At 46.0% G+C, this 23,601-nt stretch overlaps 1 protein-coding gene across 1 annotated transcript in view; it reads left to right on the top strand.

Moving 5' to 3' along the window:
- The window catches only part of MYO16 (myosin XVI), a 2,821,299-nt gene that overhangs the window by 2,389,782 nt on the left and 407,916 nt on the right, over positions 1-23,601 (top strand). The window contains exon 30 of the mRNA XM_086934162.1: positions 7,973-8,210. Within this exon, the coding sequence (XP_086790288.1) occupies positions 7,973-8,210 (238 nt within the window). The remainder of the gene's footprint in view (positions 1-7,972; positions 8,211-23,601) is intronic.

Raw genomic sequence — 23,601 nt, 5'->3', positions numbered from 1 at the left:
GTAAGTGTGCACCTTGCATTTTTTTTATCTCATGGTCACAGTGTATTATACTTGTTAATAAATGTAAATGTCGTGTTCTAGGTAGCGTAATACATTTTATAGTTTTGATAATCACTATTGTAGTTTCTAGTATGTGCTTTTCTTCGGATTTTTTCAACACACTAATTCTACTTTTGTTCATGGTCCCATGTTTTAGTACGCCTAACTTACAGCTCTTAATGGTTTGACTAATGTAGTTGTACGCCAAACTTCATCCACATTTGGGCTGCTAATTCCTCCATACAGGGACCTTAAGTCACAGGCTTAAGTACCAAGCAGCTTCAATTGTTAAATCTTGCAATATATGCAAATGATAGATCTGCCTTACAGGCGATGTCACTTCCTGTCGTGATGTCACTTCCTGTCGTGATGTCACTTCCTGCCGTGATGTCACTTCCTGCCGTGATGTCACTTCCTGTGACCACGCCTACCTTGGAGAGTCCCCCCACTTCTTTTTTTAGGACTTGTGCCCTGACCAAGGGCATAACATAGCCAACCTCAAGTTAATAATGCTTCTTCTTTCTTGCTTTTGTTTTGTTTTGTTATTTTGATTATCTTACACTTTAGCTAAGAGCGCACTTTCTATGATGTGGTTGGGGCTGAAGGTCAGCTGGCACCACCTCTTGTGATGTTCCCAAGGGCAACAGCCATATGATGACACATCCTATGATGTCATCAGGGTCAAAGAGAATTTCTGAAGTCACTTCCACTACCCCTGGCATTTTGGTTAATCGTCGCCCTTGGTGAAATGGAGCCCCTTTCAAATATTACAAAATAATTGCCATCATCTATGGGTACCTTCTTCATCTGGATGAACGTATTTCTACAATAGCGGGTAAAATAGCTGGATCGTTATGACTGTGCTGCAAAACATGATAAAACAGGCCTATTTCTAAGTGCAGGCCTTTCTACAGATACAGTGCCTAATTTCAGAAGTAGAACTATAACTTTGCCAGCCAGAAATGGAGTGATTTAAAACGAAAAGTAAGATTAGCTGAAAGCTGAGTGCATTTGTTGTAAATTGATACTGTTAAAATCATCAGCTGTTGGGTCTTCTTTGAGAGACATCAATAAATGTATATTATCATTTTATTTTAGTTACTGGATTATTACACAAAATGATAAAGTATTGGGATGCCTGTACAAAGATATTAAATAAAAATGAGAATACGTTGTTGTTGTGAACAAGCATTTATTGGTATATCTTTTCCAGCCGATGCCCTGTGTTTGTCATAATTTGTCAATCTATCTAGGAACCGTTTTGTGCTATTACTTTTAAAAGAAACACTAGCCCGGCAGACTGACGAGACACAGGTGGAGTAAACAGGAATAGTTAGTTATCCAGGCTGCCTTCCAACCTGGGTCCCACCATCTCTGTGAAAGTGAGCAGGGCCGAGTCGGGCATAACGCAGGCCCATGCAGTCCCTGTAGAGCAGGGGGAGTCCCAGCCATCTATGGGCCTTCCAAGCATTCCAGGGGCACCCATTCAGTCCTTGGTCAATGAATATCTGTGAGATATGGGAAACTGAGGGGCCCCTCATCACAATCTGCAGGGGAGACTCATCATTTTGGACTTATTATGTTGCTGCAGGCAGTCAAAGCTTGGGCAGGGACAGATAATTGCAGCCCCAGGTTACTTGCCTCGCCTACCTCTCTCCGGCCACATGTATAACGGAAACATTTGGAGAGTTCCTAATTGTGACTAGCATTTAGGAACTCACAATATGTACAACCGTGTCTAAGACACAGGTTTTGTTCCCAATGGGATCACAATTGACTTGCCTCATCAAATTCAAGATGACGGTTGCAATTTGAGACTCGTTGGGAATGGCCTGTAATTACAGGGATGGTGGCCTGCTGGGGTCAGCAGAACACCATGTCTGTGATTGCTTTTTAAATAAAGCATATGTTTTTATTGAAATGCAGCCCCTTTTCCTTAAGGAAATATAGGCTGCATTTCAAAAATAAAAAGGAAAAGCTACATTTTCATTTTTTAGGAGTAGGCAGTGGTCCGTGGGACCCGTGCCAAGACTTAAAACGGCTTGTACTCACATTCACAAAGCCCTTTCCATTTGGAATTGGGTTACCACCTCCCTCACGGAGTCAAAAAATATAAATGTTTTGCGATTGTATTCCAGTCACAAAACAATCATACATGCCCCTCTGACTCACTATTAGGAATGGGCGCCCTTGAAATGCCCTTTCCTAATACCGACTTGCAAACCCTATTTTGCGAGTTGGTGATTGGTTATTGACTGGAAAATTAAGGTTAGTAGATGCCAAACAACTCTATAGCAGCTGCAATCGTCCGGGTTCTCCATTTGAGACTGCTAAAATGTGTTGTACATGTGGCCCTTCATTTCTCCTCAGTAATGCGAGCAGCTAATAGTGGACTTGGGATGCATCTCACAGTGAGGACCCCGGCTGGGAGTGCTGGCTGACAAATTGATATAATGTAAGGGATAGCACGAAGGAGGTTGGAGGAGAATTGGTTATGTTGGCACTGAGCAACAAAAGTGCAGAAGGGGTGGCACAAAAGTCTTTGTGCGCAATGTCTTTGCATGGAGTGACCCAAGCAGGCCCAATGCACTGGAAGAAACACTGCACTGTAGACAGAGCTTAAAGCACTCCATAGGTCCATTTATACACCTAAAGTTCTTATGAAATGGAACGTCCATTGGAAGAGAAAATACTCCTGTGGGCTGATTTAAAATTAGAATGACACTTTCTTAACCTATGACTGAGAGGGGTCTGACCAACAGCAACCAAAAGAGGATAGGGTCCGATCCAACTCTCTTCTCTGTATATTTTTTATTCAAAACAGAAGTCCTTCCCACAGCAAAGTACTCAATAGGCAAACGTACAACCTGATTTTGAACAAAAACATTAACCATATTGCACCTTCATAATATGTGTGCTGTATTTGACAGGGGTTGTTTTGTAGCATCTCTTACTATTTGTCTTACTATGGCCACTAAATTATCTCCTAAATTATCTTGAGGTTCATGGATAGTATGCCATGTACATTTTTGGGCAGAATGGAGTATAATTGTGTTTTGAGATGCCTCCCATGGTGAAGTTTTAAAGGCAAATCGGAGAGACAATGAAAAGCTAGTTGCAATGTATGTGAAAACGATTAACCTAATGCAAACATAGTTGTCAGCCATTTTCACAAACACGTATAAAAACGGTAGTTTACATTTCCAAGCCACTTGAAACAAAAGAATTAGTAGTCGGGAACCTCTTTATTGTGTTCCAAATGTGATTGTGCTTTCTTTGTATTTGCTCATTTTGCCTCATTATTTACTTTGTTTACACTCTGGTTAATGTCCATTATGAGATTCCAAGTCTCATATTTTCTCTTTGCTTCCTATGTGTGTATCTGTTATGTTGTTAGTCTGCGTTGTGATTCACCACTGTAGCAACCACATTGCTAACGGGTTGCTTTTTCCTGCCAATGCCTTATCCCAGCTTTGTTTTGTTGGCTAGGGTTCTTTATATGCAGTAATGCACTTCATTGTTTTCTTAACAGGCCTCCAAAAAGCTTTGTTGACACTTCAAGTGAGCTATGGCATAGTGTTCCCAAAAAGAACTCAAAATGTATTGATTGTATTCTTTTATACTCTGTCATATTAGGAAATATTTGCACATTCTACCTATCGCTCACTCGTCTTATACTAACACTAGCAGCCCGTCCCGACGTTGTCCGGGTATGAATTGCTGCCGGCCAGTAGTATATTGTTTTGTAGGATTTCGTTTTGATAGCATTTCTTATCTGTGACAGGCCTGTGAAACGCTCCGAATCACAATGTACTGATGCACTTAAGAGTGCGCGTTCAGTAGTGTGTGAACTCGAGTTTCCCTACTTTATTTTTCCTTGCAATATTATATAGCGCGAACTCAACAACATGGCATGAGCACAATTTACATTACAGAAGAACACATTCATTTGTGGTAGGCACGGGGAGACAAAGCGATTTGCCTGGAATCACAGGATGTTGAGCTGATGCCGAGATTCGAACGTAGCTCCCCAGCTCTAAAGTTCGCAATTCTAGAACTTGTGGCGGGAGGTGTGTCTAAAAGTGTATGTCGGTGCTGGCCACCAATGAGAGAGACCTGTGCATTTTCCAAATCAGTGGTGAAAAAATACGAGTATGTTGCTGGAGATGTGAGCTGCCGTGCCACCAATGTACTTACCGGGGGAGGGTAAACACCAATTATTCCGCAACTTTCTTTCCGCATACCATCACTCCAAATACTTTCATTACGAAAGTACCATGACTCCGCAATGCCATTATACCGCATGGCATTACATTTTATATGCTTTTACCACGCATACGTCATTTACAACGAAATTCGTTGTAAATGCATGAATGGTAAAAGCATGTTTTTTTTTAATGTTTGGATAAGGTAAGTATGGGTATAGGGGTATATGTTTTGGGGTACTGAGGTATATGTTTTGGTGTGTTTGGGTATTTTAAGGGTTCAGATATAGTTTTGGGTTATGGGGTACAGGGGTAGTTTTAGGGTTTAGGGATAGGTATGGGTTTTGGGGTACAGGGGTATTTTTAGGGTTCAGGGCTAGGGTTGGGTTTTGGGGTATAGGAGTATTTTTAGGGTTCAGCGGTAGGTTTGGGTTTTCGGGTACAGGGGTATTTTAAGGGTTCAGGGCTAGGTTTGGGTTTTGGGGTACAGGGGTATTTTTAGGGTTCAGGGCTAGGTTTGGATTTTGGGGTACAGGGGTATTTTAGGGTTCAGGGGTAGGTTTGGGTTTTGGGGTACAGGGTTATTTTTATGGTTCAGGGCTAGGTTTGGGTTTTGGGGTACAGGGGTATTTTTAGGGTTCAGAGGTGGGTTTGGGTTTTGGGGTACAGGGGTATTTTAAGAGTTCAGAGGTAGGTTTGGGTTTTGGGGTACAGGGGTATTTTAAGAGTTCAGGGCTAGGTTTGGGCTTTGGGGTACAGGGGTATTTTTAGGGTTCAGAGGTAGGTTTGGGTTTTGGGGTACAGGGGTATTTTAAGAGTTCAGGGCTAGGTTTGGGTTTTGGGGTACATGGGTATTTTAGGGTTCAGGGGTAGGTTTAGGTTTTGGGGTACAGGGGTATTTTTAGGGTTCAGGGCTAGGTTTGGGTTTCGGGGTACAGGGGTATTTTTAGGGTTCAGGGGTAGGTTTGGGTTTTGAGGTACAGGGGTATTTATAGGGTTTAGGGCTAGGTTTGGGTTTTGGGGTACAGGGGTATTTTTAGGGTTTAGGGATAAGTTTGGGTTTTGGGGTACAGGGTATATTTATAGGGTTAAGATGGGTTAGTGTTTAAGGGTGTTGGGGTATTTTAAGGAGTAAGGGTGGGTTATGATTATGGGGTGCAGGGCTATTTAAAGGGAGCAGGGTGGGATTAGCACACGATAAAAGACATGGCATGAAGGGCGGAACGTACCACACGCCCCCAGCGTTTTTCACGCCCCCAGCACACGCCCACAGCACAACGCAGACACGCCTACAAAGGACTACTTTGCTGGCACAGTTCTTTTACCTTTTAAATGTATATGGTGGGCGTCTGCATAGCCTATGTCCTTCTGCTGCAACTGCCCTTTCCAACGCTGTATTGGGTGTTGTGATTGGTGCTGTACTTTTTGAGTTTACCCGCCTCAAAGGTTTAGGCTGTCTCTTTATATTATTAGTATGGATTATGCTTGCTATTCATGTTTCTTTTGGCTCACATCATAAAAATTATATTTGGGATGCAACATGATACATTTCATTTCTTAAGTGTATGTCGAAGGCTTGTTTATTGTTTGGGTTGTTTACCCTGTGGATTTTGTATGCCTTTATTTGAATATTCATCGAAAGAAGGGGAAAACAAATGAAAACAAAACAGAAAATTAAAAAGAATATATGTACATAGAAACAACGGAACAAAAAAATTAAGAAGAAAAGCTGAGACGTGAAAGAAAAAACTGTGAAATCGAAAACGAAGAGGAGAGAGGCAAAAGTGAAAATAAGAGCCGGGGTGACTATATTATCCGGAAACACCAGAGGAGATGGTAATAAAAAAGTAGAAAGGAGAACAACATCCATGTGTAGAAACACCAATCTATGTATAAGTCCTAGATTGCTGCTCGAATACCATCAAACAGATATAATGCACAGCTTCATTTGTAGATAGGGTTTTCTTAGGCTGCCTGTCTTGAATCCGGTTATCAACACATGGGCCCCTGCCCTCTCTTCTATATTCCTAGAATACTTCTTTCGGTCAGCATAACAGTATTCCATTCTAAAGATTTGTGGAGTTTTCAGAATAAAAAGGTTGATCATCAAATGAACTGCACGTTTCATGCAGTGAGCACAAGTGATCACACCAAGGGTCTTATCACATGATCTGTTTTTGTCTGGGATTGGCTACATCTCATAAGCGGATCTTAGACAGTGGTGTGTGAATTTGTTAACACAAAACCCTTGGCATTATTTTAACTCTCCCACGCTAAATTGCGCAGTGCTGGATCTGAGCATGTAGTGCCCAAATTAATGTATTTCTTTAATTTTTGCTATGGTGTTCCACTGCATACCGTTTTGTACATCGAATCCAAATATCACAGAACCTTTCAGGACTAATATAAAGCAGGCTACATCATCCTGCCCCATCCTTCTTTGCATAACTTTCAAAATGCACCTGCTTGCTGTCAGGTCTTAAGAAAAACACTGCCGAAAGTCAGCTAATAATGGAAATATAATTGACTCTTTAGTTTCTCTTCTGCACGCCAGAAGGTTCCACTTTTTCTCCACCACTCTACAATGCCTGCGTGCTTACATTGACACAAGTGCGGCAGAATTACAAAGTCCATTTACAATTGTGCACAGAGGACTCTCAAATTCTCGTTACATTAGGGAATAATTTAGCTGACCGCTCAAGCGTTACCAAATGTCTCCTACCACTTACACCGCTGGATGTAAGAAGACTTTCAATGCTACATCATAACCAAAATTGAAAACCTGGCTCTAACCATTCTTAAGCTGCATTTTGAAAGGTATACTAGTAATGGAACACTTCTCAGCAATTCAAAACGAAGATGTTATCTTTGACACTGATCTCCCCTTCACCGCAGAGAAAAACAATGTTAAAGACATCCAGCTAGGTATATGGCTGGAAGGCCACATCTTCTTCCATACCAAAATAGAATGGAGCTAAACCCAAACCATTTTAATGGTCCGCTTTAGTGATTGCAAAACCTTGTATACATTGATCTTCACAAGAATACCTAGGAGAGGTGATGGGGAGTGGAGAATCAGCCTTCCGCACTTTGCTACCATCTCAATCTCAGGAAACAAGTCCATGTGAACAAGCCAATGATTGGTTCCTGTGAGCCTACAATTGAACTAAATATATTTTAGTTTGCTTCATTCTCAAATCCTACAGGGCAAAGGACTGGGCTGCTTACAAAACTCAGCTTCCCGCCAAACTAAGAAATCCTAGAACAGCCAGTTTCATTCCAATTCAGCAAAATTCTCCCCATTGCAGAATTACACCTCCTGCTTTTTTAGAAAACTCTTGTAGATGAATTGTTCGCAACAGCAATCAAGAAAGATCACTCATATTGGAGAAAATGCAAACATTAATCCAGTACATCTGGGTCAACTTTAATTGTCTTACGTATTGTCTACTATGTATCATGCTCAATCACTCAAGTTATTATGCTTCTAGAAAACCAACGTGATCACAAGATGGCACGTCAGTGCATAAGAAAGCTTTCTCAAGGGAAATGTCACAGTCATGGAATATATAAATTCAAAAATCATTGCAGAATGTGAGTTTTGGTGTTCATATGTACTCGGAGCGTTCACAAGTAAATACTGACTACAACTGTGTTTTCATATGTTTGTCTCATGGTATGTATTTCTTTTACCAGCTAATTTGTCCATTTTCGTTCCACTTTGACAGTCGTGAGAGGATTTTTGGCTCGCCAGAAGATGTTACAAAAAATGAGCATCAAACATCAAGAAAACACTTCAATCGAGACGTTCCTTCGGAATGCAGAGGACATGGGACTGGAAACCTACCATGCACTGGTGATCCAGAATGCTTCAGATATAGCCCGGGAAAATGACCGGTCACGGAATGAAATCAACTCAGCTTACGTATTGGAGGTCACTAAACAACAAGAAGAATCTTCCAAAAGGTAACTTGAAAAGTATCTAAGTATCTTTGCATTCCCTGTCCACAATCACAAGTTGATAACATTCACAGTGGAGGGCCACTTCACTATATCGGTGGCAAATACTTGTATGAACAAGTATATATACACATGATTGTTATTTCAGGTGTGTGAGAACTCAGGTCTGGTGGTACCAGGGCAGTCAGAGGCGCTGGTCTCCTGGGTCCCCGTAAAGCAATCACAAAAGAGGGACCAAGTACCCCTTACAGGACTTGCCTTTCACAATAGCAAGGCAGGGCATTGAAAGGCTTCTTCAGAGCAGCTGTCTGGACCTGAAGAGTCTGAACACTTGTTAGTCAATGTTCGGTCACTGGTCCTACTTTTAAAAAGAAAAACTACTTTATTACCCACAAGACTAAATACTAAACACAAATTAACATATATATATATACAGTCTGGCAGGGGAAATGCCCATGTGGACACGCTCTAAAGGTCCTCATAATATGCATGTGGTGCAGAGCAAAGAACGGTCACCCAAGTAAAATAACTCCCCTGGGTGTACACAAGACCCCTATGCCGGAGACACTTCATATTGTCTGCGCACCACTAGGACCTAATCAGCAGAAACTCAATATCTCTCCTTAACGACCGGTGAAGGTTGCACTGATTCAAAAATAGCCACTGATTTAAAATTGCATTCATACCAGAAATACAAACTGATTTTATCTTTTCCCTGAACATAGCTTTGATGCAGCCAAGGCGAGGCCACAGAATTGTTATTTTTTTTCTATTTTCAGGCATTTGCTCAACCTTAATCTGAACATGCCGGTGCTGCACATTGGTGCCTCTGCCCTCATGGTCGCCTGTGCTAGTGTTCTTCAGATTGCACGGCAGGCTCCCGGAGCTGGGAAATCTGGTTACCTCTCCTTCTACCCGCTTCATGTCTAAGCGGTTCGGGCAGTGACGGCAGCAGTTTGTTTCTCGCCTGCCTGGCTGTGTCTGCAGTCCCCAGTGCAGGAGCTTCTAGGGGAGCACAGGAGTGACCTGGGTGGTCCCACTGACTCAGGGTCATGTTAAGGAGGCCCGAGAACAACCCTGAGAACAAGGAACACTCTTTTTGGACCCGCCCCAATGGTATACAACAATGAGGGGATAACAGATTGTCTAGTTCCTTGAGACACCAGTCCTCCTTGTTGAGGCATAAAAGTCTTGCAGAGACCAGGTGATGTGCAGCAGTAGACTCTGGCATTCCAGGCACCACTACAGCGTCGAAAGTGCCACATGCAAGTAGCAGATAAGAATGCAGATTTCTACACCCTGATGCCCTTCTTGTACAGGGTTTTCACTGATTTGCCCCTGGTGGAATACTGCAGCCTCCTGAAGTATTTTTTAATGGGGCTACTTGGCCTCCAAAATGTTGATGGTTTTCTTATATGGATCTTTCCTCATTTGAAAAATAGACTCAAAGTCCTGGCTTTCTGACCACATCTCTGGAATTTTCTTGCTCCGTGTCTTCCTTCAAGTAGTGTCCCACAGCCCTCAAAGCAGACTGCACTCCCTGTCAACATTCCCAGGCTCCAGGTCACTAGCCACTTTCAGGGTGCCTATGTGCCTTGCTGGAGATTGGTTTACCACTTTCCACGGCACGTCCAACCAAAACTAGTCCACAGGATTCCAGTTTCCTAGGAAATCCAGCCTTTATTTATCCTCAAGAGGGAGTGAGGAGGCACGATCAGCTGGTCCTGGGGGCCATTTGAGTTAAAATAAAAAAGAGCAAATTAAGAACAGGAAATCTCGAGGGTGACCATTTCCTTTCCCACCCTAGAAGGAGAGTTATGCTAGCCATCGCCTGGAATAAACCTTTGACCCTTGTGAAGGTGGAAAGGGGAAAGGCAGGAGTTTATGAATTCTGAATTATGTGGGTGTTCACAAACATTGAAGACTAACCACGCCTCTGAACGCTCACTGCTGAGTCACTGATTGGGGTTTATGGGTTCGGGAAATGTTTCTCCGGGGACACTGGTTCAAACAGAAACTCTTTCCTGTAGTTCTTCCATCAACTCGAAGTTCCCAGCCTCCATAAGCTAAATTCTTCACCAGACGTATGCCTCGGTAGGTGAGAACCAATGTGGGTGGGAGAACAAAGCAAATAGTTCAATTGAGGACAAAGGCATCCCTTTAGCTTTAAGTTCCTGTTGCAGAGATACTGAATGTTGTTGCATACTTTCCCTTTATTTAAGTGCACCATATAAGAGCTTTAATGAGTTCCCCTAAACAATAATAGGCTACGTGAACAACCAATTGAGAGTTAAATCATGTACACTTTAAGACAAAAGTCAGGGCCATTAGTCTCCTAAGAACAACATACTGCAATAAGATGCAAATAACTTTATGTATAATTGATATGAAGCTGGATGATCATGATTCAGATTTGTGAGGTGCAGTACAGGGAGCCCATAGAAGCATGAAGGGGCAGTTGCTTAGGATGTCAAGTTGAACTTAAAGGCTGCTTCTGTAGTACCATGACATAATGATGTTCCACAAATGGTAAGCTCAATTCGGTTGAGGCACACATTACCAATCCCTGGGTAATGAGAAGGACTGGCTGGAGACAACTACTGACACCCATAAACAAAATAAATAAAACCACGGTGTACCTGTGAGTCAGCTTTACATTGTCTACACGGTTCAGGGGCACTCTGCTAGGTTACTGCTGCCATGAGAGGTGCTGATGAGAACAGAGTGGTCACTGCCCTTACAGGGCATCCAAATCTGCACACCAGTGGTATGAAGCCTGCTGTCGTGCAGGCACATGCTGCAAGGTTGCAATGTAGTCAAGGAGATAAGGCCTTCTTGCAAAGTCTCCACCACTAGCCTCTGTGAGTCTCCAAAAATACTTCCTGATTAGTGTTCGTCCTAAGAAGCATATAGAAACTCTCAAGTCTTGGCACATCTTCCTCTTCTACAAAGACAGACGGCTAGTCTCAAAGTCTGGACATGACATTGGAGAATTATCTCTCAGTTGGCAGTAAGACTCCCCAACTTCTCCAATGAAACACTAGCGAATTCTTCTCCAAAACACGGGCTGAACCTGTACTTGTATGGCCTGGAAAGGGAAGACCGGTTTTGTCCTTTCTCTAGACCAGTCGTCTTCAAACTGTGGGGCGCGACCCCCAGGGGGGCCGTGGAGCCCTAGGAAGGGGGTCGCGCATTCCCCAGCCTTTCAAAAACATTTACTTTGGTTTTGGAAAAGGAGAGCGGTCGATCGTTTGCTTCTGCCGAGTCTGCTGCATCTCCTGTTCCATGAAAGGCGTTTGTGTCAGGGTGCGTGGCCACCTGAAAGAAATGCAAATATGCCCCACAGGGCCGGCTCTAGGGTGGTGTGATCGGTGCCACCGCACCGGGCGCTGACTTGGGTTGGGGGCGCTATGTTAATTGTTTAAAAAGCACCCGAGATCAACTTCCTTGTCCCAGCAATTTTAAAGCATCAATAAAAATGTCAAAGTGATTAATGTTCTTCCTGGAGAGAGCTTTGTCTGGTAGTAGAAGTTTTCACTCATCGTAATATGCCTACTGCAATGAACGTGTTGCATTCAGATCACAAAGTGCATATACTATAAATAGGTCAATGGGTTATCGTTTTTGTCAGAGAGATTCTTTTGTTGCTTCCAGTTTATAAACTAAAATACTAATACAGAGCAGTAAGCAAAAAGTTTGAAGACCTCTGCTCTAGACTGATGTACAGAGCTTCTTCTTGAACATCAAGGTGAACTGAAGTATGGTTCCTTAGCACCAGGTTATATTCTTGGTTTGAGGTGGATATTATTGCAGAAATCACATAGTCAATGGTTAGTCAAAACTGAAAGGTTTGGGTTTTCTACATAGAAATAGGGACAGGAGCATTGGTGTCTCCAAGTTGAGAAGTGTGTGAAGATGTATGACCTCTTTTGTCTTTGGAGCTTGTCACTTATAGAGGATGCCTCATGCTACTAATACTGAAGTGTTGTGTAGCAGTTGAGCTGCTCTTTCGCCCACTGTGTCAGAGAGGAAGGAACACACATTGGTTTGGCCTCTGGTAGGCAGTATATGTAATTTGCAATGTAGATATAAAGCAGAAAAAATCCAGTGTCGAGCTAAATTACAGAAGTTATAAAGAATGCAGCATGGAGCAGCTTCAGGAACGGGGAGAATGTGCAGTTAATTCCAAAATGGAATCAAACATTTAGTTTGATGTACATTCCTTTATGCATTGTGTACAACAAACAATCCTGCACCCACCCCTTCAGGAAGAAAGGAAGTGCCACTGTTTTGGATGACTGGCATGCATTTTATTATGAGGTGGTATAAAACTATTTCCTGTCAGCGGCATGCATTTTATTATGAGGTGGTATAAAACTATTTCCTGTCAGCAGCCATCAGTGTATTCATAACGCAGCTCTGTAGAACAAGCACTGACAAAACGTAATGGCAGGAAAGTTGAGAAATATTGGCTTTGCCAGCCTCCAGGCTTTCTTCCATTTCTTAGCTTTTCAGGTTAATTTGTTCCCTCTTTATCTTAATCCCACGGGGCATTTAGATAACACACATTTTACAATGAAACTAAACTGTTCAGTTCAATGGGGGTGAATAATAGAGAAAGTCGGATAAATATTCCAAAAATATATTTTTATTTAGCTATTTTATTCTCCTCAACACTGGATATAAGTGCTCGTACATGCGTGCAATCGCACGTGTATGAGAGTTTACGAGTGAGTACTGTATGAGTATGTGTGTGCCTATGAGCGTGAAAGAATGTTTGTGTAAATGTGTATGGATGTGTATTAGTCCGACTGTGATTGTGTATGTGAGACTGTCAGTATGTGCCTATTTGTGTTTATATTTGTGTGTGTTATTTCTCTGTGTTAGTGCGTGTCTGTGTATCACTGGGTCAGTGTATGTGATTGTGTCAGTGTGTGTGTGTGTGCACGCGCGTGCATTTTTGTGAGATTAGTTTTGAGTGTGCAAATGTGTCTCAGAGTATATATTTATGGGTCTATCGACGTCTGTGTTTGTGTACCCATGAGTGTGTCAGTGCGCTTGTTGACTTGTGAGCGTGCGCGTAAAAATAAAGAATTTTTTTAAAAGGCAAAACGTGCTTAATTTTGTGTGTTATGCCCCATATGCAAGGTAGAGCGTAGTACGACGTCCAGTGTACTGCACTCTACTCCAAAGGGCCAGGAGGACTGCATACTGTCAGCAAGTAGTTGTCAGTAAGAGAATCATCTAAAGCAAATTTCTGCAAGATCAATAGGTAAAAGACGTTCCTACATCATAACCCCAAGCATGATTTTTTCCGCTTAACTAGCACTGAAAACAAAGAATGCTTTTTTAGGCTGGCAAATTCCTTTCTTGACAGGTGCACAAACAGACTGCTTTAGCTGTTCCCCTACAGGTATGCCCCTCCACGATCCGTCATACAGTCCTCATATTCCACCTCACTGCACAGTCTTCGTGTTAAGCAATTTATATGCTTGGTGGGCTGTGCTCTAACCGGCGTATTTACATCAGCACTCATAACTGTGGCAAAATACTGCTTCTCCCCCAACCCTTAGAACAGTCTCCTCAAGTCCAGCACAGAACCTTTTTATAAAGAACTGCTTTCATAGTTTGTGACCATAACTGCTTTAAGACTGCCATCATTGTCACATTGCAAGGGACTGCACAATGTAATGGTACCACGTTTGACAAACATGAAAGGCTGAGTTAGCGTTTCCAAATCAGAATCTGCAGCTCAAAGTCATTATCTCACTGAGCTATCATGCAACAGCACCAATAAACGTGGACAACTTAGAAAATCAAGAACAGTTAGTGGGTGGCAACTGGTTTACCACAGTTTGAACTGATTAATTTCGTCTTAGATGGTAGCTTCTGAATTTAGTTAGGATTTGTATTTAGCCAACATTCACTGCTCATAGTGCCAACATCGGCCCATACCCCAGCCCGCTCACAACAATTCTTATAATAACAGACACAACACATTGTTTTGGTGGAGAAAGTTGTTGCAGCTTTATTTGCATAATCATTATGCCAACATGTTGGGTTATCTTACGGACGATCCGGGGTCGGGCAGCCCCTCGCCACCTGCCCACCTGATGAGCCATAAAGCCCAGTGGTGTTAACTTGGGTGAAGGGCTAGCCCCCCCCCCTGGCGGACCTCCAGTCCACCCCTTACTCATGCCCCTCCCCACTACGGGGGGGCGGAGCGTTGCAGGCAACCCCTGGTTGCTCAGGTCCACAACCGCCCGTAGGACTAACGGGGTGCCGTCGCACCTCCAGGATCCCACGCGAGGACCTCCCTGGGAATAATTGGCTTTCGCATCCTTATTTGTACTCCTGTAGAGGGTACTTTTCTGTACCTTCCAGCGTTTGGATCGCCCTGTAACTCCTCCGTGGCTCTGGGTGTGGCCCCCGCCGCCCCAGAGCCCCCTCATCTTATACTGTCCTTTCACTTACAACCTGCCGCTACCAATGCCTCTGCTAAATCTAGCAGGAATAGGTCCATCCCCACTTAGGATAGGTGTATCTCGTCTTCTTCAAAGCACCCTATGCATTTCGCATGTAGCATTCCATGCCTGACAAAACCAAATCCTCTTTGCTCTGTGAATTTGTGCATTGTGCTGTTCACCCTCCTGCGTGAGGCCTCCAATGCCTCCCCTGACCATGCACCCCGCCAAGATAGCCTCGGGGTAATTTCGGACCACCATATCTCACAGGACCCACGCAAGTTGCTCAATTCACCCAAAGTGCTCCTCATAATGTGCAGCAGGCCCCTGCACCCCAGGTAAACCCACTCATCACCTCCTAGGTGTATTACCATTAAATCGGGTGGTGAGTACCCCGCCTAGTCTCTGAAGAATTTTCCGCTTCAGGCTATTCCATTGCATTTCGGGAGTTCCCAGTCACTGACCCTTCACTTCCAACCTGCTGCTGCCAATGCTTGGCCTTATTCTAGCAGAAATAGGTCTATTCCTACTTTTGGCAGGTGAATCCCATCAACCTTAAAGCCCCGTTGCTCCTCCAGGGTCCAACGTGAGGACCTACCTGTGGATTTTTGTCTTTTGCACCCTTACTGTGCTCCTGTAGAGGGTACCCTTACTGTACCTTACAGACTTTAGATCGCCCTGTAATTCCGCCACAGCGCTGGGTGTGGCCACCGTCCCCCCAGGGCCCCCCACCGCCATAGCCTAGTTACCTACAGCCTGTTCATTCAGAGGCCTCCCTCGGCTCAAGCAAGGACATGTCCTTTCCTCCTCTGGAAAGCTGTGCTGCCCAGCAACCAAAATCCCCTATCAGTTCTGCCGCTCTACAGGACTGTGAACTGTATCAGTAATGTCCCTGAACCTCTCAACTATCACTGCAAACTGTGCTCTGGAGATGTTCCTATTAGTGCTCCATCCCCTCCATTTCAGCACTGTCAAGGCAAATCACACCCTCCTGGGAATGGCTCACTCGCGCCCCCTGCACACCGAAAGGCCTATTTCTGTGTAGCCCATAACCTTGTATTTATTCCCGACAGTATATCAGGGTTCTGTTGAAACATAGTTTGCTTGACTGCCGAGTGCACATTGCTCCGTTCCGGATATGATTTTTCTCTACTCCGTTTCCGGCTTCCAAGATGCTGACCTTGCCCGCCCCCACCCTGGGCGAAAAAGAGGCTATACTGCTATCCGTACAAGCAGCTGCATTTGCTAATGCTGGTCCCATACAGAACTGGTAAACTAGATGCTGTACTAAATCATTTACACATGGTGCAGCACCCCTTGGCCCATCACATCAACTTTACAAACCCAGGAGCAAGCCTGAGCTGGCTACCTTAGGTCCATGCTGCACACGCCTTACTCTAAGGAGCTCTACCCAACGGAGCATACGTCCCACAGAACTGACCCATTTGTATTCCACAGTAGTATGTCAAAAGAAGCGAACCAGGCCCCCTTACGGCTAAAAGGATGCCCTGGGCCAAAGGCAATTGTCCCTCATGATCTTAGCGGGCCCTAGCCTCGCTTGCGGAAGTCCAGACTTGACAATACCGTTGCCCCTGATCACCTGGACAGGCCCTCTCCCCTGCTGTGTGCAAACCCTATAGTGTGACACAAGTAATGACCTTCAGATAATTTCAGGAAAAGACCCCTGGGCACCACCCTAATGAAAACCATACCAGTCTTCTGGCCATCTACCCTTGTGGTTACCCCTCCTGTCACCTATGAGCTGAGGCCAGCAGTTGCATAAGGTACTTAATCACAACGGGGGCTGATGTGTACGGGGGGCATGGTAATTGCACAACCGCTACCCTTAACACTGCTTCTACTCTCCCCTACAAGAAGTCAGAACCGGGTTGTCACCTTGCCCCCCAAGAGCACTTAACCAGGCAACATTCAGGCTCCGAGCCCGGAGCACCCCTGGCCATTGCTGCTTCCTTTCCCACCTGTCCTTCTCAGAGTGGTGCCTGTGTACTTGATCTGATTGTCCTGAAATTAGAAAACAAGTTACACTCCACTCCTGGACGTACTGACCCAGCCCCATACACTGGCCCCCAGTGTGTTCTTCCTCTGCACCTGCTCTGAGCCCTGGCAGGCCAGCCTGCTAGGCGTGGTTTGACCATTATAGAACGAAACCCGTGCGTTTCTGGAAGAAATAACAAATCCATGAAAACAGCCCCTAATCAGCATTGACAGGTAAGCCTATTGCTCGCTCGATTGCCAGGATCAGAGCCCCTTACTTGCGCACCAGTTGCTGTACAAACAAACACATTCCCTTATTGCACAAGGGATGCATGATATGCCAGGATACACCAGTGGTTTAAAAGCAAAAGCATTTCATTTTTTGTCACAGGGAATGCATGATTTGCCCACACCCTGCCACTGCTTACAGAGAACACCCCAATTGTTGCCCAGTAAAACAACAAATTGCCCAGCCGCATCAGTTGTTTTTACAAGATATAACATCCAATTATTGCACAGGGGCTACCTATTATGCACAGACTCACCAGTTAACTACCAATGTATTACTTCAATGGGGTGTAACCTGAGCGCCCCACAACAGGGACAGTAATGACACCTTGGAAGAACCTGGGAATCCCAGACTCTAGCACACTGCCCCCAGTGTGCTCTGACCCTTCTATCTGTTGATAGTTCAGGTGGCCCCCATGTGAGTATGGCGGTTCTCCAGCGCGGTTCCTGCGTTTGAGACACAAAACATCCATTAGAAGCTGTGCCGCCCTTCATATACCAAATGGATTCTCTGCAATGAGACAGGGGCCATCAATGCCCCCACGCTACCAAGGCCAAGCCTGTTTGTCGGTTACGAGAACTAGTTTGCTAACTCGATCGCCAGGATCAGAGCCCCTTACTTGCGCACCAGTTGCTGTACCAAAGAACACATTCCATTATTGCACATGGGATGCATGATCTGCCCAGACACATAAGTTGTGTAAAAGAAAACGCATTTCAATTTTGTCACAGGGCATGCATGATTTGCCCACAGTCTCCCACTGCTTACCGACAGAACACACCAATTATTGCCCAGTAAATCAACAAATTGCCCAGGTTCATCTGATGTTTTACAAGAGAAAGCATCCAATTGTACAGGAGCTACCTGCTAAGCTCAGATTCACCAGTTGAATACGATGTAATACTTCCATGGGGTGTAAACTGTGTTCCCCCAACAGGGACAGTCCTGACACCTGGGGAGACCTGGGTGTCCCAGACCCTAGCACCCTGCCCCCAGTGTGCTATGACCCTTATACCTGTTGATAGTTCAGGTGGACCGTCAAGTGAGTAGGGCGGTTCTCCAGCGCGGTTCCTGCATTAGTGACATAAAACATCCAGTTGAAGCCCTGCCCCCCTCCATATAGCAATAGGGATTCTCACGCCACTGAGGCCAAGCTTGTTTGTCAGTTACGAGAACTAGTTTGCCCACAATACATTCTCGTAAGGAGATGGGTGGGGCACGTACTTTCGTACCTCCCGCGCCTGATGCAGAAGTGTAGTGTCTTGAAACTAAGTCAATTATTCACATGCTGAGTCTGATAATGACCATTGCCCCCGCCTTCCTGACATCTGCCCCATCCTGACCCAATAAGAGTAGCGAAAAAATGTCTATCAGCTCTCGCCTCCAGATCATCTCCTTGGCAGCTAGAGGTACCTGCCAGGCCAAGTGACAGTGACAAGATAACAGGGGTGCAGCGGTGACCGCCTACTCCGCCGGGGGAACGGCTGACTGAGCTGCAGGGGAAACTACACGGGGTGTGATCAGCGGGCAGAGGTAGGTGCACCGCACCATTGCAGGGTGCGGGTGAAGCGGTCGTACTGGTGGACGTAACAGAGCTTGCCAACCCAGCCGCTGCGGAGTCCACAGCTTCACGGCGGCTGCTGACTATGGGAGGCATGCAGAGCGCCAATGGGGGGTGGATGCTACAGCTCCCCAGTGGGCCCGCTAAGCACAGGTGTGTCCGGGACCACCAGAGGAACGTTCGGGCTGGAGGGGGAGGAGCCCCCAGGGGGGCCAGCGGCACCACCACCTAATTGACCCATACTGCTGCCGCCACCCCAGCTCCTCCCTCGCCCACAGCTGGGACACCAGCCGGCATGACTGGAGTAGGGGTAGCTCGTCCCCCCTAAGCTCTGCCATGAAGTCTTTCAGAGTGTCGAGAGCTTAACCAGATCCTCACGAGTGGCGAACCATGCCGTGGTCGGGAGATTGTCTTGGGGAGCCACAGGTGCCAGAGGCGGGGGCGACCGCCAGGGGAGATGCCTCCTTCTGCGCTTGTACTGCCCTAACCTTGGCTGGCAGGGGTTCTGGCGGGAATTCCTTGGACGTGGGCTCACGAGCCCGCTTCGATACCCTGGAGGAAGCGGCTTCCTGATTGATGTCCAGGTCCTGTGGGGGGACTCATATATGCCGCCAGAGTCCTCTGATTCGATGTCCTTTAAGATCCCCATGGCCCAAGATAGGCCCTTTCCTTTGGCCATACGAATAAATGCCGCCCACTGAGCCTCCTGTGTAGCATCAGCAATGAGTCGGCCACCTGCAACGTCTGCGTAAAGAGAGATGGGGAGCCCTGGCTCTCTATGGCGTGTCATCGGGTTTGAGTCACTCAATTCAAGAATGGGCGACTAGGCGTATACATGATCCAGGCCTGACAAAGAGTCCCCGGCACGACAAGTCTGAGTAAAGATGAAAGAAAGGTTAGCAATACCCCACTCGCATCCAGAAACATGCTGGTTGTAGAGCCCCGGGCCCTGCCCCTCCCGCGGCTGACTAACCACATTCCCCGCCGCTTGTCCAACCATACCTGCTCCGGATCAAATCCCAAAGTCCTCTTTGTCTTCTAATTCTTTGCCAACAGACAATCTGTAATTAGAAAAACACGTTAGCCTCAAACCACACCTGTTTTCCGTTACATCAGGCCCACTTACCCCAGTGTGCCGACACTTTTTTACCCATGGTCACTCCTGTGACTTTCAACAAAGCGTGCCCCGGCATCCTTTTCTGAATGGTAGCCTGCATGGACATAGAACAAAACGTAAAATTAGCCCCAACCCCGCCCAACATAAACAGCACACCAGGCCCTGGGGGGGCTGGATGGGCTAGGAGAAAATGCACGCTATATAATCACATGGTTTGGGCCATTGTGCCCTATCTATGCCGCGTGGCCTTGTACCTACAAGAAGTGAGCAAGAAAGCTTGTACCTGGGTCTTATGATGCACACCTAAATTAGCAGTCACATTGCAAGTGTAAATAGAAACACTTCCCCTAGCCTCATGTCCATAAGCAACTCTAGCATTTTATTCCCCTTACGAACTCATGTACTCCACAATACTAAGTAATGCCACTGATTCTATGTAAAGCACTCTGACAAACCTTCGGGTAAAGTTGGCGCTATATAAACTCGCATTTAACTAAACATAGCCACCACTCCTGCCAAACATCGTGAGGGAGGCAGTAAACATGGCTTACATAAATTGCAACTGGTTCTTCTGTGTGGCGCTCGTACACCTTCGGGTAATGTTCGCGCTGATTACAAACTTATTTAAATAAACATTGCTACGTAACGTAGCTCTTGTGCTCGAGTGTCTGCCATTTACTGCAGTATTATACCTCTCCTTGTACTTTGTACGCCTTTGTAACCTGCACACATGCCACTTTTCCTACCTGTAATGCACCGTTTGCTACCTCTTGTATTTTGTTTGTTCAAAATTGTCTCCTTGCCTCCTGTAACCTCACGTTTGCTTATGTAATTTGTTCACTTGTAATGTTCTCCTCATGTATCAGTTCCATTCCTATTGTGAAGCGCTCTGACACCTAATGTCCGCGCTATATAAAAACGCCTCAATAAATAAATAAATAAACATGAGGGAAGCAGTAAACCTGGCCTGCATAAAATCACAACTGGTTCTTCCGAAAAGTGCTCGTACACCTTCGGGTATTGCATGCGCTTACCAAATAAGATTTATTTAACCTCGCTACAGCTCATGCTAACCCCGCAGGGAAGCTGTAAACATGGCTGCATAACTGCAAAATTGTTCGTTCGTAACGCGCTCCGGCACCTTCTGCTCACGTATGCACTATAAAATCTGCCCTCCCCCTCCCCTGACCGGAAGTGCCGCAGAGATGAGCGGCATGCACCCCCCCAGCCTGCCCCGACCCTCACCCTTGATACTTCATGAGGGACCCCCGAGCCCCGCAAGCAGGCCCAACCTCCTTGTGGCTCGTCAAGCCCCCACACGGCCCGATGCGCGCCGCACCACCCCCAGACTGGCAGAGCTCCGGCCCACGACAAGGTGAGTTACAAAGGCCACAGGGTCCACACAAGGCAAGGAAGGGGGCAGCCAGGGCAGGGGGACACGGGACAAGGGAGGTGGGGGGAACGGAAAGGCACCGGGAAGCAGGGCCACGCGAAGGGATCACAACCCCCCCCCTCCCCAAGAGACCCACAGGCTGAGGGACGGCCGCACCGGGCCCAGGCTGCACGGCCACACCAAGGCCGACCCGACCCGCGTGACACCCACCCGGGGAGCGCAACCCGCCTCCCCAGGAGCCCACCACCCCAACGCCTAGCGCGGAGACACAGCCCAAACTACTCCCGACTGCCCCGCAACATGAGGGGCAAGGCTGCGCAACAGGAGAGCCCAGCCGGACCCCCGGCCCAGTTACCCAGATGACCCACCCACTCCCCTCACAGCCCGCATGACAAGGCCCTCCCCCCACCGCAAAGGCACCAAGCAGACTACCCGACCCGGTCCCAGGCCAAGCGACCGCAGCCCAGCCCCCACACTCAAGCAGGCAGCACACGATAACCGGGGACCCGGGAAGGAACCCAGGAGCAGGGAGGGGAGGCCGGGAGGGAAGACCACTCACCTAAAAACAGTGTTCGGGCAGCACTGCACGACGGGGAGAAGGGGGACCGTCCACGCTGCCACCCAGAAACCAACGAGGGCGCCAGGTAGGCGACCCCTGCTCATATACCTTTCGCCCCCCCCCATCCCCCGCCGGAAGTGACGTCACTGGGGACCCTCAAGGTCCCCGACACTAGACCGCTCCTTTGGTCTGTGCCATCATGTGGCCCTAAGGGTGGCCGCCCTCTTAGGTGGCCCCCTTCGGTGGCCCAGGGCAGCCTAGCAAACAAAGCAGTTGTTGGCAGGTAACGAGTCAGAATTAAAACCGACTCAGTCTTGCATTTTTACTAAGGTCGTAAACAGAGTGTTATAAATAGTATAAACTAACACGTTATGTAAAGGGTTTAGAAAGGGCAGAAGAGCGTGTGACATGCTCACAAGTTATAAAGTTATTCGTGAAGTTCTTATTGAACAGCCTTCAGATCCACACTATGACTGCAGCATGACTCCATATATAAAGTACAGCGCATCGGCATGTCCTGTTGCTGAAGAGGCGCATGCATTCATTGAATGCAGCTTGGGGTCAGGAGAAGTCCCAGCCTTCCCAAGGGGCAGAGATGTCCCGTTTTCACCCTGGACTGCAGTCTGCTACTGTTGATTCTGGTGTCTTTTGCCCTAAAGTCCACAGCACAGTTCTGTCTCTCAGAACAAAAAACTAAACCAAAAGGCAGAGACTGCAGAGTTAAAAAAAAAGTTATCACTAAATGTCTCACTCTGTAAAGCCGGTATATCACTAAGGGATACCTTCGTATTCATTATTTTTAATTGTAACGACTTAATGTTTTATAATATGACTGTCATTTTTATTTGTTCAAATGTGTACCAAAATGAACTTCTTAAAAGTCTAATCCTTTGTGTAAATGAAGAAATGCTGAATAAATATTGTCACTAGGGCATTTTATTTACTAAACATTTCTTATTATCACTAAATGAAGATGCAGACAGCTGGGTGCCAATATTCTGGTCTTCTTCCTCCTACCTGCTGCTTATGCTTTATTTCAAATCACAATTCCATGTAGCACCCATCAGTTTATACTTGCAAACTTTAGTACCCTTCTCGTTTTTAAATATGCTGGGGTCCCAAAATCAAGTAATCAACAGTTGATACCGCTGCCATCTCCCCCCACACACACCCAGTGAATCATTTAGCTTGCAGCAAAGTCACAAAGGCCCTCATGCAGACAGAAAGAAACCAGTCACGCACAGTATCTGAGGGCAGCTCTGCATTACGTTTAAGAACAAAGTTGAGCAGGGGCGGTGGGTGACATTTGAAAGTGGTGGGCGCAAAATGATTTGCATACAGCACCGTAGCGAGCGAGCGCAGCGAGCGATCCCGAACCCCAAAAGGGGGGTTTGGGCGGTTACCCCCCCACAAAAATTTTGAAAAAAAAGAAGAAAAATCGTGCATTTTCAAGCAAATTTGAGAAAGCAGGAAGGTTAATAAAGCAATTGTGAAAGTGCAGTTATTACATTAATAGATGGCATAACATAGGTAGCTGCTTATTCAGTATAACCACAGAGCTTCATACATTTCGTCCTATTACGCTCAGGTGCTGAATTCAGACTATAAGACTTTCATGAAAATCTCAGCTCTAAGAGTAGAAGAAGTTGCACAGCAGTTGGGAAACAGCCTTCACAAAGCATTAGGAAAATGAGAGGCAATTACTTGAAAGCAAACTGAAAGCAATGCATCAAGTAGTAACTTAAAGCAATGCATCCAGCACAACAGTGCATGCAGTCAACCATACAAAAGTAAACTAAAGCAAGTGTGAACCTGTGAACCTTCACTTTGAAAGCAGGGTGCTAGCCAACAGGCCAGTCGCATACATTTAAACTGAAGAAGAGTACACTTCAGCATGCAGGCACCAACATAAAAGTACCAAGCAAGTCAAACAGTTTAATGAAAGAAAAATGAAAGCAATACATCCAGCAAACTAGACAGTGACTCAAAAAGTAAACTGAAGCAAGTGCACACTGAAAG

This window comes from Lissotriton vulgaris, chromosome 8 (genome assembly GCF_964263255.1).
Source record: "Lissotriton vulgaris chromosome 8, aLisVul1.2, whole genome shotgun sequence".
NCBI classification, from domain to species: domain Eukaryota; kingdom Metazoa; phylum Chordata; class Amphibia; order Caudata; family Salamandridae; genus Lissotriton; species Lissotriton vulgaris.
This window is presented reverse-complemented; position numbering and strand designations above follow the sequence as displayed.